Source organism: Eretmochelys imbricata, chromosome 5 (assembly GCF_965152235.1).
Source record: "Eretmochelys imbricata isolate rEreImb1 chromosome 5, rEreImb1.hap1, whole genome shotgun sequence".
NCBI classification, from domain to species: domain Eukaryota; kingdom Metazoa; phylum Chordata; order Testudines; family Cheloniidae; genus Eretmochelys; species Eretmochelys imbricata.
In genome coordinates this window covers 53,211,005-53,227,815 of record NC_135576.1, presented here as the reverse complement: position 1 = coordinate 53,227,815, position 16,811 = coordinate 53,211,005, and the positions used below count along the sequence as shown (strand labels likewise).

Genomic DNA, 16,811 nt, shown 5'->3' with positions numbered 1-16,811 from the left:
GGGCTGGGGAGGTGAAATCCAATGTTCTAACTGAGGATAGGCTTCCAGCCTTCAATTCAAACAACCTCCTCCCCAGAACAGCCACTATTCCAACCCATTGGAGAGTCTTCTGCAGTCCCTCCACAATAGGGTGAATTTCACCCATTATACTTTAAAATGATCATAAACAAACAAATTGCAAATATATTGAGTCATCTCCCACTGAGACATCTCCCACTTGAGTTGTAAGACAAACTCTAGATGAGTAAGCCACCAGTCCTGCATGAACATAGTCTTTATTTATACATGTAGTCCCTCTGAAGTCAATGAGACTATTTTTGTGAGCAAAGTTTTATAAGATCTGACCCACAACCAGTAGAAAAAAAACTATTTAAAAATACAAAAAACAAGAGCACCCAGTACAGCAATGTGCTGAGCATCTTCAGCTCCCACTACCTTCACTTAGAGTTGAGAGCAGTTAACATGTCATGTTATGCCACACCCTTGGGTGTGTCATCAGGCACGAGGGCTGAACTGGGATATTGGGATCATAAAATGTAGCCTTTACTGTTTGAGCTAAGGACCTAGCTCTGTAGCAGGCCCATCAACCTCTATATGTGTCTCAGCCTCCACTAGACGGAGACAGAGTGACACACTGAGTGGGTGTGACTTACTGTCACTGAACAGGACCCCAAGAAACCAGAAGTCCTGAATTAAAGGCCCAATACTTCAATGTTTACTCATGCAAATACTTCTTACTCCTTAACTTTAATGGGACTAGTCATGGAAATAAGGATTTCATTGATGTCAATCAAAAGGAATACCGCTGTCAGTATGGGTTGCAAGATCAGGCCTTGATGCCTTAACTCAGGCACACTTTTGCCAGGCACTGCATCACCTGCAATTCCACAGCACTAAGAAATCCAGTAAACCATGGGAGGCTGTTGAAAAATGTTTGCCACACTGTTGAGGAACAACAGGACACAGATTAACTTTATCTCAACATTTCCTCTCTCTATAGTTCCTTGCCTTGTCCTTAATGTTATTTTAACACAGTTGTTTCTGGTTGGCTTCTTTGTTTGTTCTGTAAAGCCACAGTAATGAAATGCTTTTGTCACAATATACATGCTTTGTAAGCAATGGAATCAAGCAAAATGGCAGGTTAAACCCTTTTGTGACCGAAATGCATGCTTAAAATCATAATAAAAAAAGCTTACGCTGAAAGCAGTAGGCATCAAACTTGCTATGTGGGTAGGGGAAGCCTGTTTGGTTCTCATAGCGATACAGGGTTCTCACCCCAAGTAAACCTCCTCCACACTGGATTCTGGCCACAGACACAGGATAACGCACACTGCCATCAGCTAGCCAGCCATAGTCACATTGGTCAAAGCCACTCCTCCAGGCAGCATGCAGGTCGCCCACTGTAGCAAGAACTGCATCTCTTTTCTCACACTGCTTCTTAGCTTCTTCAAAGGTTAGCTTGTTGGGCAGTGTCACATGGAACACATCACCTAAGGAATAAAAACAATGGTGAGTTTTACCAAACAGTTCCCTCTTGATACTCCAGCTCCGACTGCCTCTCCATTATTAAGGTTGAGACTCACTTTTCATTACCAACTCAATTTAGTCCCATTCCCCCTGTAAGATATTTATAACATGGCCTTTCCCTTCAAATTTTGCATATGTGCTCTGTGGCCAGAGAACTAAATCTGCCCAAAATTCACACTATATACATGCACATAAAATTCACCCACTCACCACACAGTACAGAGATTGAATCTGTGACCTTTTTGTGAGGGAATTATGCAGGGGTTGGAGACAGACTCCTCCCCTCAACATGCAGGCAGGGCACAGGGGAGCCAAACCATATGTGACTTCTACTTGAGCCCTGGGCTGAAATAGGCATTGTGACTTCAGTGCACTTAGTGAACCTGGAACATGGTTTGATAGTGCTTTTATTTTTCTCAGTGAAAGCAAATGTACTCTCTTACATCTGCAGGCCTCTTACTTGGCCCTTCTAGTCATCACTAGGATCTCTCTCAAGGCTCAAAGAATACAAATGCTCTTTACTGGCTGCTCTAAATCAATTTTCAGAGTGATACTTCTACAGGTCAACTACTGATAGCATGCCCAATGAAAAGAAAAAAAGAATCAGCACTGGACACATTATGGTATGCCCTGAATCTGAGACTTTAGCTGAAATAGACAAATTAGTCCAGAAGCTCCCTTGTGCACTTTGGCTTCAAGTGAATATTAATCTCCAAGTAACACCTTTCCACTTATAAATTACTGATGGAGTTTGAACAAAATGATTCCTGTGTCTTAGAATCAGTTCCAATGTAAATAGCCCTTTTGTGAATGATCTTTTTTGGAGTTTTGTTTTAGAATCAGAGCTGCTCCTTCACCCACCAAAATAATAACGAACTTAAAACCCATATCCTGGGAATGGTGCAATGTTTGACACCTTCCTCTGTCTAGCCTTAAGATTGTAGCTAATGAAATATAAAGTTAAAAAATGTTCAGTTAAAGAGAGTAGTGTAAACTCAAGATGCTTGTTATGAGAAGTTGATTTTTCTCCCATCTTCTCCCATCGGTGGACCAGAATACAAAGGTTCCTATTGCTGGGGAGAGCTGCTTAGCCACATTAGACATATGATCTGTCTCACCTATGTATTTGTCTCTAGATAACCTAGCAAAAGACAGATGGAGAGACTGCATCACCATGAGCAGGTCCAGTCACCTCAATATTACCCTTGGTTTAGGCCTGAAAGGAATGCAAGTGTGAAAGCAGGCAGTGGGCTAATTTTTTTCTTGTTCTTAGAAGCATTGTGATTTATTATTACAGCTGTAATATCAATTTCAGGCATGAGTTTCCTTATATAAATTGTAGGGAAATTCTAACCTAGGGATAAATCACTGTAGCCATTAAGGGTCAGACTAGACCTGCTAAGGATGGTTCAGAGTAAGGGACAGCACAGAATTGTATCACACTGAGTAGCATCAGGAGGCAAAATGCTTCTCTGAGCTCCTTAGACCACAAGGGGAGTATGCTTACTATTATAGGCAGGGCCCTACCAAATTCACAGCCATGAAAAATGCATCATGGACCATGAAATCTTGTCTTTTGTGTGCTTTTACCCTATACTATACAGATTTCCCAGGGGAGACCAACGTTTCCCAGATTGGGGATCCTGACCCAAAAAGGAGTGCAGGAGGGTCACAAGGTTATTTTAGGGGGAACGGTGGTATTGCTCTGTGCTGCCTTCAGAGCTGAGTGGCCAGACAGCGGCAGCTGTTGGCCGGGCGACCAGCTCTGAAGGTGGTGCCCCGCCAGCAGCAGAGCAGATGTAAGGGTCTCAACGCCATACCACGCCACCTTTACCTCTGTGCTGCTGCCTTCTAAGCTGGGCAGCCGGGAAGTGGCGGCTGCTGACTTAGGGCGCAGCTCTGCAGGCAGCAGTGCAGAAATAAGGGTGGCAATACCACACCATGCCACCCTCCCCCATCCCCATACAGTAACCTTGTGATCCCCCAACTCCTTTTTGGGTCAGAACCCCTACAATTACAACACCATGAAATTTCAGATTTAAATAGTGGAAACTTGGGGCCCACATTTTTGCACCCACACATTGAATCGTGCATACCATTCTGCATACTTCTGCCTCTTGTTACTGGATTTACACCTGCAAAACGGTGGGAACACTTTTTCAAATTTTCATATTGTGCCTATGCCCTGCTGAAAATCTATCCATCAGTGTCACACAAAGAGCTGTTTATATGGAAGAAACCCTTGCAATCTGCCCGCATTTGCAAAGTTAATAATACTGCACATTTGAGTGGTGGGTAGAGTGTCCTTCTTTCTACTGAATCTGTCTAACGATAGACCAGAGGCCAAGTTATTTGGTTTGTTTCCTAAATTCTGCTGGTGTAACAAAGATGCCATCTGTGTCTGAAGCTCAGTTTATGAGCAAAAAATTCATAAATGCTGAAAACAAAAAATGCATTTAAAGAAAAATGTAAACTAACTAAAATGGGGCAATCTGCCCGAAGAGAGTCCAGCTTTATGCCCATTAGCACCTATTTGACATGATATTGGGCTTTTTGGAGCTGAAGGCACAAAGAATGCAAAAAGGTGGCAAAGCAATCAGCAAAATACTTTTGTCATTCCATCGTGTATTGTGTAAAAATTAATTTATTTCAAGAATGCTAATGTGAAAAAAAAAACTATGTTAAAATAATGGCAGTTTGCATTTGTTCAAGCCAAGAAATTAGATACTTAGAATCCAAAACCTCTAGTTTAAAAATACCCCAGTAGATTTGTCAAGACCAAATTCCAATTAACCACACATTGACACAACCAGAAATTAGCCTGCAATCAGCCTGTCCAATATGAAAAGAAACTACAAGTCTATGTGTCAGTGTTAATTGGACCTGCATTTACAACAGTGTAATAACCATCACGACCAAATATAAAACCAAAATCAAGCAAAACTCTCAAACCTGTAGATGAGTCTGGTTATAAAATCTGAAAACTTTTAAAAGTTCCCCTGCAGTTTTCCAAAACAAAAAAAAGTTTCCTCCGTCCACTGGGCACATAGGAGAAATATTTCCAAGCCAATTATCAGGTAGTCCAGAGGTACTGATCTGACTTACACTAGTACCAAACATACCTGATTTCTGAGACTTAAACGAGAAAGAGAATTATAATATGTGCATGGGGCTGAGTAAAACCAGTGTCTGTCGTCCAGTTCCTTGGTTCTCACTTTAATTTAAAAGAAGTTTTAGAGCTCATTAATGGCTGTAAGAACCAACTACTTCCGGAAGAGGAGGAAAGAGGTTCTTTGCCCAAATGGTGGTTGATGAAGACATGGCTCTGTAGTGGCTCTTACTACTCCAATAGGAAGTAGTGAGCCATATACTCCCTCATTATTGCCCTATAGACAAATGCTGGGGAACACAGGGGGCATGCTGCTACCCCTAGTCAAACATGTTGGTGTAGTTAGTCCAGAGGACAAAATTAATTGGTATCCTCTTTTCTCAGCTGGCTGACAAATTATTGGAGTTTCTTGTGCATGTACTCTAGGGGAAGGGATGGGAGGGAAGGACTTACTTGTGCTCTCTGCACCCCACCACCACTCCACCCTCTACATATGTCCCAATTACAATGGGGAAATCCTTCGTATCTTGGGGTATCTGAAGAAAGAGCCAATCTCACTTCATTGTATCCCTGGTCCTTCCTTTCATCGTAGCACAACTTATACATGATGCTCCCCACTTGTGTCTTCTCCACATACTATTCCCTTAGCACAGGAGAGGTAAATGTGAGGAGTAAGAGTTAATGCTGAAAATAAACTCATTTAACTCCTCTAGGGATTTCATATGGAAATCCCAAGACTGTGCTAGGAAATGATGCTACATAGAGCAGATGTGCTCAGGCTCTGCACCCCATCTCCTATTTCAAAATTGGCAGAGAGGCCATCAATGTGATTTGGGAAACAGAGTTCACTTAGGTGCCAGTCCTGGCTTCCACTGCTACTGGTCAAATTTGGCTGCTGTTGGCACTTATCCCCTCTGACCTACCAAACAGAAAGAAGAATTTGGCCCTTACAGACTTCCTCAAAGAAGCTTTAAAAGTTGCTGATGAAACTAATAAAATATATTTAACTAGCGGTGTATTCTCTCAAAATAACTCCTCCCTTGTGCATGGGGGCGTTAAGTCTCATACTTAGCAGAGGGATTACTGCCATCACACATCGTGAGCTGCTTAATTATGCTGTCTGGAAACTCCAAGGTTTCCCAACCAAAACATTAGGAGTGCACTTTTTTCACACTCACAGAAAACTCGTTTGGCAGGCGAGTGGATGACATAGCCCCCATCTCCAAAGCCATGAAGAATCAACTTTTCTTCTTGAAAAAAATGCCAAGAAGTTAACTGTGATCTGTAATGTTTTGATAGCTGGAGTTCATGCTGAGAGGTAACTCAGCAAAATTATTAAGGCAAACCCAAGGCCTGCAGCAGAAGTGGGAGGAAAAACTAGCTCTGACCATGCTCTGCAATAGCAAGGGCGAAATGGAAACCATGACAATATTTTGATTACAGACAATAATGCAACATGTATTATTCTTGGCCCCTTTCTCAGATCATGTCTCAAGTTGATTCCCTACCCTCAGCAGTTAGAGAATACAAAGAATCTCCGGGATTTTCCTGTTGTGAGTATTCGCATTGCTTAGTTTTAAAAAACACCTGACCAAAGCTTCTTTCTTTTGCTGTCAAATACAACAAGCTAGATGGGGAAGCCAAGCTTTTTGTTGCAGACAAAGGCTGATTCACTACCACTGCTATGCCAAAAAGTTTTGGATCTACAGGCTTATCAGATGGATTTGGAACAAATTTCATTCCACTGAGGTTTAATTCACTTATTCACCCTCACTAGAAGAAGTCTCACTGAGTCAGGAGAGTAAGTGAGTTTCATGAACCATATGCTATAAAAGCAAGTATGAAAATAAGGGTGGGCCAGAACCACATCCAGAGAGTCCTCACACAGCACGGACTCAGTAGTCCAAAGCCCCTCATGGAAGAGGTTAGGTATGGGGCAGTGAATCTCAACCATCAGAGCCAGCATCTGGGACCCATGATGTCAGTGTCCATTCCCTCTCCAGCACCAACCACTGTGGGAAAACTAGAAATGCTAAGGGCAACCTCAGATTTCATTTTTTTAAATTCTATCCTTTCCCCCTATGTAGCTCTGTCACAGTTTGGGGGTAACTGCACCTCTGATTCCCCTTCATGGTCTGCTCAAGGAATTCCCTCTTGGGTCTCAGAGCTCTAGCTGTCACCTCTCTCTGGGCAGAGACTTGTGACTCTTTTCTTTCTGACCAAGGGTTTAGACTCACAGCTTCTTTGCACTTCACTGTGTTTATCCCAGCCGGTCTGACTACTCTCCAGCCCCTGTGCTTTGCTTCCGCTCCAAAGGCTATGCCAGCAGTTGCCAGTAACCAAACAGCTTTTCCAAAGGTGGAAGAAAGAGGTTCTCTGCCCACAGCAAAGTACATGATTTTAGGACAAAAGCTTTACAGAGAAAGCATATAAAACCATAACAGGGTCTAATGCAGATTTAAGCTTACCAGTGCCTCCCCCTCCCTCACTCCTAGGGAGTCCCTGGCAGGTTCCAGTCCTTCCAACCCTTCGGCAGGACAAAAGGCATGTCATCTTTTTTTATCAAAATGAAGATCTCTCTGTCAGTTCAAGCTGGCCCTTTACCCAAGCTCTTCCTTTGTCTTCTGGGGCTCTTGAACCCAGCCAGAATCAGTATATCCAAACCCCCTCAGGGGGTGGCAAGCTAGATGGGGAGCTAGGAGGCAAGCATCTCTTGACCTGTTTACTGTTCCCAGGGTTTGCCGTAATTACCCACCACTGTTTTTAGTTCCTGGAGGTGCTGCAATAGCCCTCCCCCATGGCATAGAATACAATCCCTAGCCAACAGAGATACCTATAACCTGTACAGAGAACATTCATGAGGTGAATACTATAGTCTCAAGAAAGATATGCCTGTGTTTGTCTTATCTGTCACAGCCCCTTCTGGGGGCACCTCTGCTCTACCAAGAGTGGTAGAGCTCCTTATTCTGCCCTCCTCGAAGGCTCAGCGACCAACCTTTGGACCAAGGGGTTGTTTGTGTTCACTGCTTCGGCCTAGTGCTTGGGTGCATAAACTAATAGACAGCTCAATGACCTCTAGGACATTATTATATATACAGGAAATCAAGGGCCAAAAGAGAAGGATAAAAAAACATTTTATCCCTTGACAGGACAGGGATAAATTAAAAGCAGGGAAAGGGAACAGGTAAGGGAAGTTGGGATATTAAATAAGTAACCAGCTAATCCCACACTAATAAACACTAAATATCAGCTAATCAGGTAAAAACAACAAAAATGCTTCAAAGTCTCCCCACAGGCTTTAGCTGTTTGTGGAACTAGAGCTCACTGTGAAGGTCTAGGGTCCCTTACTGGATATAGGCCTGGCTTACTGGGTGTAGGTTGGCTACCCCAACACTGGGAAGCCCAACAGCTCTCCCATTCAGGTGAAGGAGGTCCCTGGTAGCCTCAAGCCCTGACCACCATGGCTCCTGGAACTGGGTGGGGGAGTCTATTGGCTTAGCTGGCAGCTAGTCCTTACAGGTATAGTGGAGTCTTGGGGCTCAGTCTCTCCATTGTATAGCTGGGGCTTTGGTCACTATCAAGCTTTTGGGCTGAGAGAAACAAAATGACATCTCCCCTGCTGCTGCAGGAAGCAACTCCAGGGCTGCTTCTCCTCCAGCTGCTGTAAGTGGATGGCCTGCAGCCAGCTCTCACAAATACTGTCTCTGTCTGGGCTCAGCTCACATATTGGGCAAGTTCAGCCACGTGCAGGCTCACTGAGGTCGGAAGTCCATTCATATCAATAGAAGTCAGGCATCAAAATATTATCTTGTTAACCTTCCCCAAAGCTCTTAGTCCTATTCTGTGCAAAGTGATGTGATAGTGCTAATCAGGGATTTATGACATTTGGAGGTGCTGGGAGGAGCCATGTTTTCCACAGGCCTGCCCCCAAATGCTAAGGTGAGCTACACCTCATTAAACTCATAAGTAGCAGCTGTGACCCAGCACCAGTTTTACTGGTTCTTATTTGTTGATAGGGGCCAAATGAATTTTGAACCCTCCATCAGCTTTTCAGGCAAATCTCTTTCATGTGTGCCTTACCCACAGGAGGGGGATTAGGGTCTGATCAGTTGCCAGCTTTGTAATATTTAAATACTGGGCACTCCAGAAGAAGTGCCAGAACCTTCCCTGCCCTGCCTCTTCCCCCACAAAGCCCCACCCCTGCCCTTTCACCCTGAGGTCCCACTCCTAAGGCCCTATCTCTTCCCCCAAGATCTCGCCCTGTCATTCACTCCTCTTCCTCTCCCCCCTCCCCCCCCGTCGTCGCTTGCTGCTCTTCCATCTCTGCTCCCCCCACCACCCGCTCCCCTCTGCTCAGATCAGGAGGGACTCGCCTGCAGTGCCGGGACTGGGAGTTGCAGCTGCTCAGTGCAGGCAGGATGTGGCCCCAGCTGTGTAGGGACTGGTATGGGTGATGATCTGCCTCCTCCATGCCTCTCCTATCCACACTAACCAGACTTTGGGGTTCAGTCAGTAGTACTGACTGGACACTGTCAGGTTCCCCTTTCGACCGGACTTTCTAGTCAAAAACTGGACACCTGGCAACCCTAAAAAGCCTATAGAAATCAATAGAAAGAGTGCTATTGACTTGGATGGGCTTTGGAGGAGGGCTTGAGTCCTCAAAAAAATACCCTAAGCATGAGGGTTTATTCTGAAAGGATGTTCCTTTTTATTCTTACACAAATTTCAATGACAACAGCAAGAACTATATGAGACTGAATGGAAAATGTTGAAAGGCCATCTGGTTTTCTATTGGTTTCCTACACCAAGTGAGAAAAAAAGGGGTGTGTCACAGGAAAGGGGTTTCTGGAATCTTCCCAACCTCCACCCCAAAAATACTTTCCTAGCACAACTCCTTGTTTGCATGTTACACATACATGGCTCCTATATGGCTTTGGCCAGTGGACCTCATCCCCTACCCCTCCACTTCATCAGCAGGTGTTGGTGAAGGGACTTCACTTAGACTTCACTGGCACTACCCAAATTTCAAATTCATACGTATTATTTTCTAATCATTCATTTCAAATCAACAGGCATTGTAATATCACCAGTTGGACACTTGTTTCAGATGGAAGTGAAGTTAAGCAGGCAGTGAGGTCTTTAGAATAGATTCCCCTAAATTAATAGCCCATTTATGAGACCTTTAACTGTAAGCACTGGTTTATTAATAAACGTATTCAAAATCTCACATAATGAGAGGAAATGAACTATAAAAAGTTTAAATCAGCCTATTATAAGTCACCATGCCCATGCCTAGTTTAATGAAAAACTGTTTCCAATCTCTTTTTTATCATTATAGTTCTGAAGTTTTAAACCTACATAATAATTCCCCCAGGTTTTTTTAACAAAATTCAAAATATTTTACTCATAATTATGCACAGCCTTTAATCTCAATGGCTTTGCTCTGAACAAGAAAATGCTAAGATTTAGCCTAGATGGCTGGTTTTAATTTAGGTTAATTGTTTGTATTGCATCTAGAAATTCATGTCTCAGGCAATGTAATTTTATAAAGCCAGAAAGGAAGAAAGAAGAAAGCTGAAATGCTGCTTGCTCACACACATCTTTGTCTGTAACTAACCAAATAAATAATGTGAATTCAGTACATATTTCAGCTAAAGTCTATTGCAAATATTTCCATGCTCTTTGAAGGCCATCTGGTCTAACATTGCCCCTGACACAAGGCTCCCAACTATTGAGCAAACATTTCCAAGATGAGCATCTTTATTATGGGCTAGATTCTGATACCCTTACTCAAGCAGCTCCTTACTCTGGGAGTAGTCCCATTGACTTCAATAATACTACTCATGGAGTTGTAATGGCCAGGACAAAGGCAGCTGGACCAGTAATGTCTGCTGGGTCGGGGTCAAAAGCAGGAGTCTAGACTAGCTACCAAGTCATCAGAAAATGGGCATCAGAGTCAAGGAAGGCCAGGTTCGAAGGCAAGAGTCAGGAGCAAGACGGGACAAAATATGAGGTCTGAGGCTGTAGCAAGCCAAAGTCTGCATTGTGGCTCAGAGGCTTCCTGGACCAGCTTCCTGGTTTAAAAAGTTGGTGTGGGTTAATCAGGGGGCTGCAGGGTTCCATTGCACTGGCCTCTTCAGGCAGTACTTCCTGAAGTGCCCAACCCTCCAGTAACTGTTGGGTGTTGCTTTGCCTCATTCCCCAGTGGCAACATAGAGGTATCAGTCAGCCAAGACCCTCTAACCCCAGGTTCTAGACACAGAAATCCTTACAGAAGTAAGGTACTATTCAATGTGAATAAGGCTAGCAGATCTGACCCTTAATCAACATCTTAGAATAATACTTGCCTGTTCTTGGTTCCAAATCATAATTAAGATGGAAAATATCTTGTATGAGCCCAGTTCTGTGAGGTACTGATTACCCTCCATTCCCTTTGTCTTTAACGGCAGTTGAGGGTGCTCAGCACCTCAGAAGAGAAGCTCTGTCATCCTGTTGCGGAATCACGCCCGAAATGAACAGGGCAATAATAAACATTATGTGGCTTCAAATCCTAAAAGCTATGGCCTGCTTCCATGGAATTCATGTGTTATTTATGCAGCAAACAAAACATACAATGTCCTTTTATGCAGTGTTTACTGTACACATAAATTACTTGTGTCTTCAGTTTATCAAATTCTCCATGGGCAAATGGTTCCACTAGTTTATTCTCTTTTGTGCTATGTAGTTTCCTGAAATCACCTTTTGTCCTTCTAGCAACCATTTTTGTAGAAGCAGAGCACTATCATGGTTCTTTAACCCTTACGTGAAAAGGTAAAGAGCCCACTATCTTGCTAAATTTCTAGGGACCTGCTGGTAAGGGTATGACAAATTGCCATTCCAAGGTGTAGCAGGCTCACCTTCTATATCTTCTTGCATCTGGTTTCCTCTGTAGATGGGCCTATTGCATGGCAGTATATAATACTGATGCCATATATCCATACTCAGGTCCTAGAGTAGATTTTTCTCTTATCTTTTTCTGAGCCTGGACATTCCCATTCCATTGAAAACTTTAGCCCATACAAAAGTAGAAGGATCTCAGGCTATATGATCATAATGATACCTTCTGGGCTTGAAATCTATCAAGACTATAATGGAAACTATTTTGCAACCCTTACGTACAGTGGGTGCTACCACCTGCTCACTATCATTTGTCCACAAGCCAAAAAATAGCATTAATGCATTATTTAGGTTGAGAAATCAAGCCCTCAGAAGTTAGGAAATTCCGTAAGCAATGGTACTCCTCGACAGTTAATCTAGCCACACTCAAATCCTATACTTCTTATTAAATATGTTAAAAACATAGGGCCAGATTCTCAGCTGGCTTTGATGGAACTGTGCTGATTTACACAAACTGAAGAGCTGTCCCAGAAACAATACTATGTTAATGTTTATATTTTACAAGAAAAAAAGCAGAGATATCTATGCAACAAGGGGCTGTTAATGTTACCTTGGGGTGGGGTGGGGGTGGCAATGGGGTATTGAATGCTTTCACTTGTTCAGATTTAGCCCATTTCAAATAATGAGTAAGATGTGACTGTTGTTTGATGACTTATATATGGTCTCAGTCCAATTCCTAAAGAAAAAATGTCCTCACCACAAAAAGGATTGGCACTAGCTGGCATTCTTCTTGGCAATCTCAGCACAGAGACTGTCACCAGGAGGATGCCTCCTGAGCCAACAGCCCCTGCCTCAGTTTCCCCCTTCAAGGGGCTTTCTCCATGATTCATAGACACTTTTGTCCATTCACACGCTTCTCAGGTTCTGATTTGTTAAATTAACAAACATTCAAAATAAAGTTTTCCAGTCTTTCCTCAAGTCCACCTCGTTACATCCCTATCAGGTCACTCCTATGCTTTTCCTGCCTGTAGTCTCACTCCGCAAACCCCAGGTGCCTCTGCTGGAGCCTACTCTCACCCATCAGCCTCAATAATCCGTTCTGTTCTCCCTGAGAACACTCTGAGAACTCTCACTCTGCAGTTTCCTGCTGCTCTTTATAGGAGAATCAGGTGATCCTTGCTCAGGTGTGCCTCATTAGAAATCAGGGTTGGCTAACCACAGACCTCTAGCCCATAAAGTGCCAAGTCCCCTGTTACAGAGAGCAAGGATTGAATGGGCCACAGAGACTGAGCTACTATCTCACCCCTAGCAGTGGTCTCTCCAGATTAGGATGACGGCCCATTGACATTGCTACTGTTATCTGCTATGTGGCTAACTGGAGGACTTTAGGTTGGACTTTTCAGTGTCCAGTGTTGGCCTAAATCTGCTCCCACTGAAATCAATGATAAAACTCCCCCCATTAATATGCTACCCTCAATCGAGCATCTTTCATGAGCACTTCCTTTTTTTTTTTTAATTTCAGAAAATCTGCACTACTGCCATGTGTACTTCATCTTTGCCTTTCAAAGATGTATGCACTAAACTCACATTAGTGGTGCTTTATTTAAAGCAATAACTGTCTCTCATCACCAGGGAGTGACTGTGATATTCTGAACAGATAATATAACAGTAAAAGATGGGGAACCATTTTCATAGTTCTCTTCTGGGAGCTATTTTGGACCTGACCCTGCATCTACTGTTCATGGCAAAACTCCCATTGACTGCAGTGGGTGCAGGATCAAAGTCTTTATCCTTCTAGATTTTCAGAACAGAAAGAGAATTTTAGACAATAACTGAAATATAAAATAAAACAATCAAAACCTTACAATCTATCATGAAATTATTATTCCTTTATTTAAATATTTGAAGACACATATGGTTCAGCTGGTTCAATGCTCCACGGACTTCGACAGAGCTATACTAATTTATATTAGCTGAGGAACTTGTCCATAAAACTTATAGTTTGGAATTGGTAAAATGCGTTACGATGGAAGAGTAGAAACCTAGTTGAATGAAACTCTACTCACAGGGAAACAAAGTGAAAGTCTCATACTGTTTCAGTGCATTGAAACATGACAGCTGTATGTCTCGTTACTGTGGACTTCTGCATATAGGGTAAAATTCACAGCACAAAGGCTGAGTATAAGTCTACACGGAGCTGGAGAGAGTGGGGAGAGAATCTATCTTTATATCTTAAGTGTTTATATTGAATCAATTAGTATAGTCTCTAAGCATGAAAATATCTAGAATACACCCCCAATCCCACTAGAGAAGTGTAGGGTAGTTAGCTATGCTAACTATAGCTGCTGCACTAGCCCTATAGGCTGAAGTGAGGGCATGCAGGGATCACAACATGATGTGGGAATGTGTGGCCATTGTACCCTCAAATCTCGAATCCTCCAAATCCTTGCTGTTTTGATCTTCATAGAGCTGGCACAGCATCTAACTTTGCTATAGACTGGGGTTCAGTCCCTTGGTTTTCACCTTTCATCATTGCCCATCCCCCACACAACAGACCCACAACTGTTGCATTGTAGTGGGAGGCCTTCCACAGACAAATTTCACGTGAATTGATGTCATATTGTGGTATCACAGACAGTTCTACTAAACATGTTGCACATGTCTCACCAGAACTATGTTATACTGTGAAAGCCTTTTATTTCCAAAATTCAGTATTAAGCTTGGATTGTCATTTAATATCTATGTAATTCTGGAGTCACCGATAGGTAAGCACCTTAGCTGTATACTTTAGGAACCATAATATAGTTAGTACATAAACTAGATGCATCTTTAGTTCTCTGCAGTACCTCCAAATGTTACAAACATTTCTTGAAGTATCTTTCTTTTTTTAACACTCTAAAAATGTGAGGACATGTTCCAATAGCAGGTTTACATTGACTACTGTCACTAACTATAGAAGCTCCAAACCTGAATACCCATTTGTGAACCACCACCTCCACGGTCTCCTTTAATTAAGGCCTGCTATCCCACAAACTATAGGTTCGTTTCATCCAACCATTCTTTTTCATATGCAAAATGACTAGGATGGTTTTTATAAAAAAATTCTTATTTTACTGTCTTGCCATGTTAGATTCTCCAATTATTTTAGCTTTTGAACATAAACGTGGGACTATCTTACCTTCCAGGTGATCCACGTAGCAATATACATCATAAGTTTCATTGGGAAGACGGAATCCGTATGTTCTAACTCCTTCCTTTCCCATTTTATCTCCATAGCAGCCAACTCTGGGTTGCCTGATTGGATATCTGGAATACAGTAAGTTAATATTTATTGTTACAGTTCGTTAACATTTTATTGCATTTTAAGTATGAACAGATCAAGCCTATTAATTTGGGGAAATACTCTCAAGAGGCAATTTGAACAACTCACCTAACAGTTTGATCAGACAACCAACCAGCATCGCATTGCTCAAATCCATCTTCATATGCAGCTTTCAGCTGATCAGGGTTTGCTATGACAGCACCATTGTCCAGACAAGACTGCTGAGCATGCTGAAAATCCAGGGTATATCTACTAGTTGCAGCACGATAGTGAAACACAACACCTACAAAGACAACAAACGCATGGTAGTGACACAAGTTGCATCACATTTGCTATATTCATTATACAGTAACGTTATCCTGATACAACAATAATTAAAAAAAAATAAGGTGACTCCCTCCATGTACAATAATAATAACATGCTGTTACAAGATATTCCGTGGTAAGTATGATCATGCCTCCTTCTAGTGACTGCCACTAGTGACTAGATAACAGCCTGCTACTACTCAGACTTGGAGAAATTCTTTTAGCTCAAGTGGTAGAAACCTGTGATTTTGGTGAAGAAGGTCCCTGAGTTGATCTCTACATGGTGTCAGTCTCTGCAGCCCAGATTAGTTACAAATATAGTAATACTATTTATAAACATCTGAAGACTGGCCACTTTTTATATTCTATACAATTATATTTTCTTTTATGTACTAAAAATATTACAGGCTACATAAACCTTTCTTGTATTTGGGGATTCCTGATTATGGCAATTGGCAGAATTTAGAAATAAAAAAAATAAAAAACTTCAGAGCATTAAAAAAAGTTTTGTTCTAGTTAGGGGCCACTCTGTTCTCAATACAAGTGCAAATCCCACTGACAGCAGCAGCAGCTGCACACGCATATCTAAAAGCATAACTAATGGATAAATTGCCCTGTTCTGTTCATTGCCTCCCGAAGCATCTGGCACCACTGTCAGAAGACCGGATACTAGGCTAGAGGGACCAATGGTCTAACCCAGTATGTCAATTCTTATGTTCTTATGACTGAAAAAGTGTACTAACATTCAATGGGCAGAAATCATTTTTTTATTACTGTTCAAGATCATTCGTCCCCTATTGCCATGATTTTAAAGTTAAACAACAACGGATGCTGCATGATCATCTTTGAAAAATACTATATAGTAGAACCTCACTAATCACAAGTCCAATAGCAAGGATTTTTAATTAATCTGTAAATTTGGGGGTCACACCCTATGACTGGAGAATTGCTAATTCTCAGCTATTAATTCTCAGCTATAAAAAAGTGACCCAGGAAACTACATGCCTGTTAGTTTGACCTCAATTGTATGAAAGGTCTTGGAAGAAATTTTGAAAGAAAAAGTAGTTAAGGACAGAGAGTAAACAGTAATTGGGATAACATACAACATGGCTGTACAAAAGGTAGATCATACCAGACCAACCTGATCCCTTTCTTTGAGAAGATAACTCATTTTTTAGACAAAGGAAATGCAGTAGATCTAATCAACCTGGATTTCAGGAAATGGCCTAACTTCATTATCATACACATTGTGTAAAGAGTTGTCACTTTGGATGGGCTATCACCAGCAGGAGAGTGAATTTGTGTGGGGGGGTGGAGGGTGAGAAAACCTGGATTTGTGCTGGAAATGGCCTAACCTGATGCTCACTTTAGATAAGCTATTACCAGCAGGACAGTGGGGTGGGAGGAGGTATTGTTTCATATTCTCTGTGTAAATATAAAGTCTGCTGCAGTTTCCACGGTATGCATCTGATGAAGTGAGCTGTAGCTCACGAAAGCTCATGCTCAAATAAATTGGTTAGTCTCTAAGGTGCCACAAGGACTCCTTTTCTTTTTGCGAATACAGACTAACACGGCTGTTACTCTGAAACATTTGATACAGTTGCACATGGGAAATTATTCATTAAATTGGAGAGGATGGGGATAAATATGAGACTTGAAAGGTGAATAAGG

At 42.2% G+C, this 16,811-nt stretch overlaps 1 protein-coding gene across 1 annotated transcript in view; it reads right to left on the bottom strand.

Moving 5' to 3' along the window:
- Window positions 1-16,811, bottom strand: part of LOC144264567 (versican core protein-like) — a 122,950-nt gene that overhangs the window by 84,550 nt on the left and 21,589 nt on the right. The window contains exons 3-5 of the mRNA XM_077816326.1: window positions 14,943-15,117; window positions 14,691-14,818; window positions 1,197-1,490 (exon numbers count right to left, since the gene is read on the bottom strand). Of these exons, the coding sequence (XP_077672452.1) occupies window positions 1,197-1,490; window positions 14,691-14,818; window positions 14,943-15,117 (597 nt within the window). The remainder of the gene's footprint in view (window positions 1-1,196; window positions 1,491-14,690; window positions 14,819-14,942; window positions 15,118-16,811) is intronic.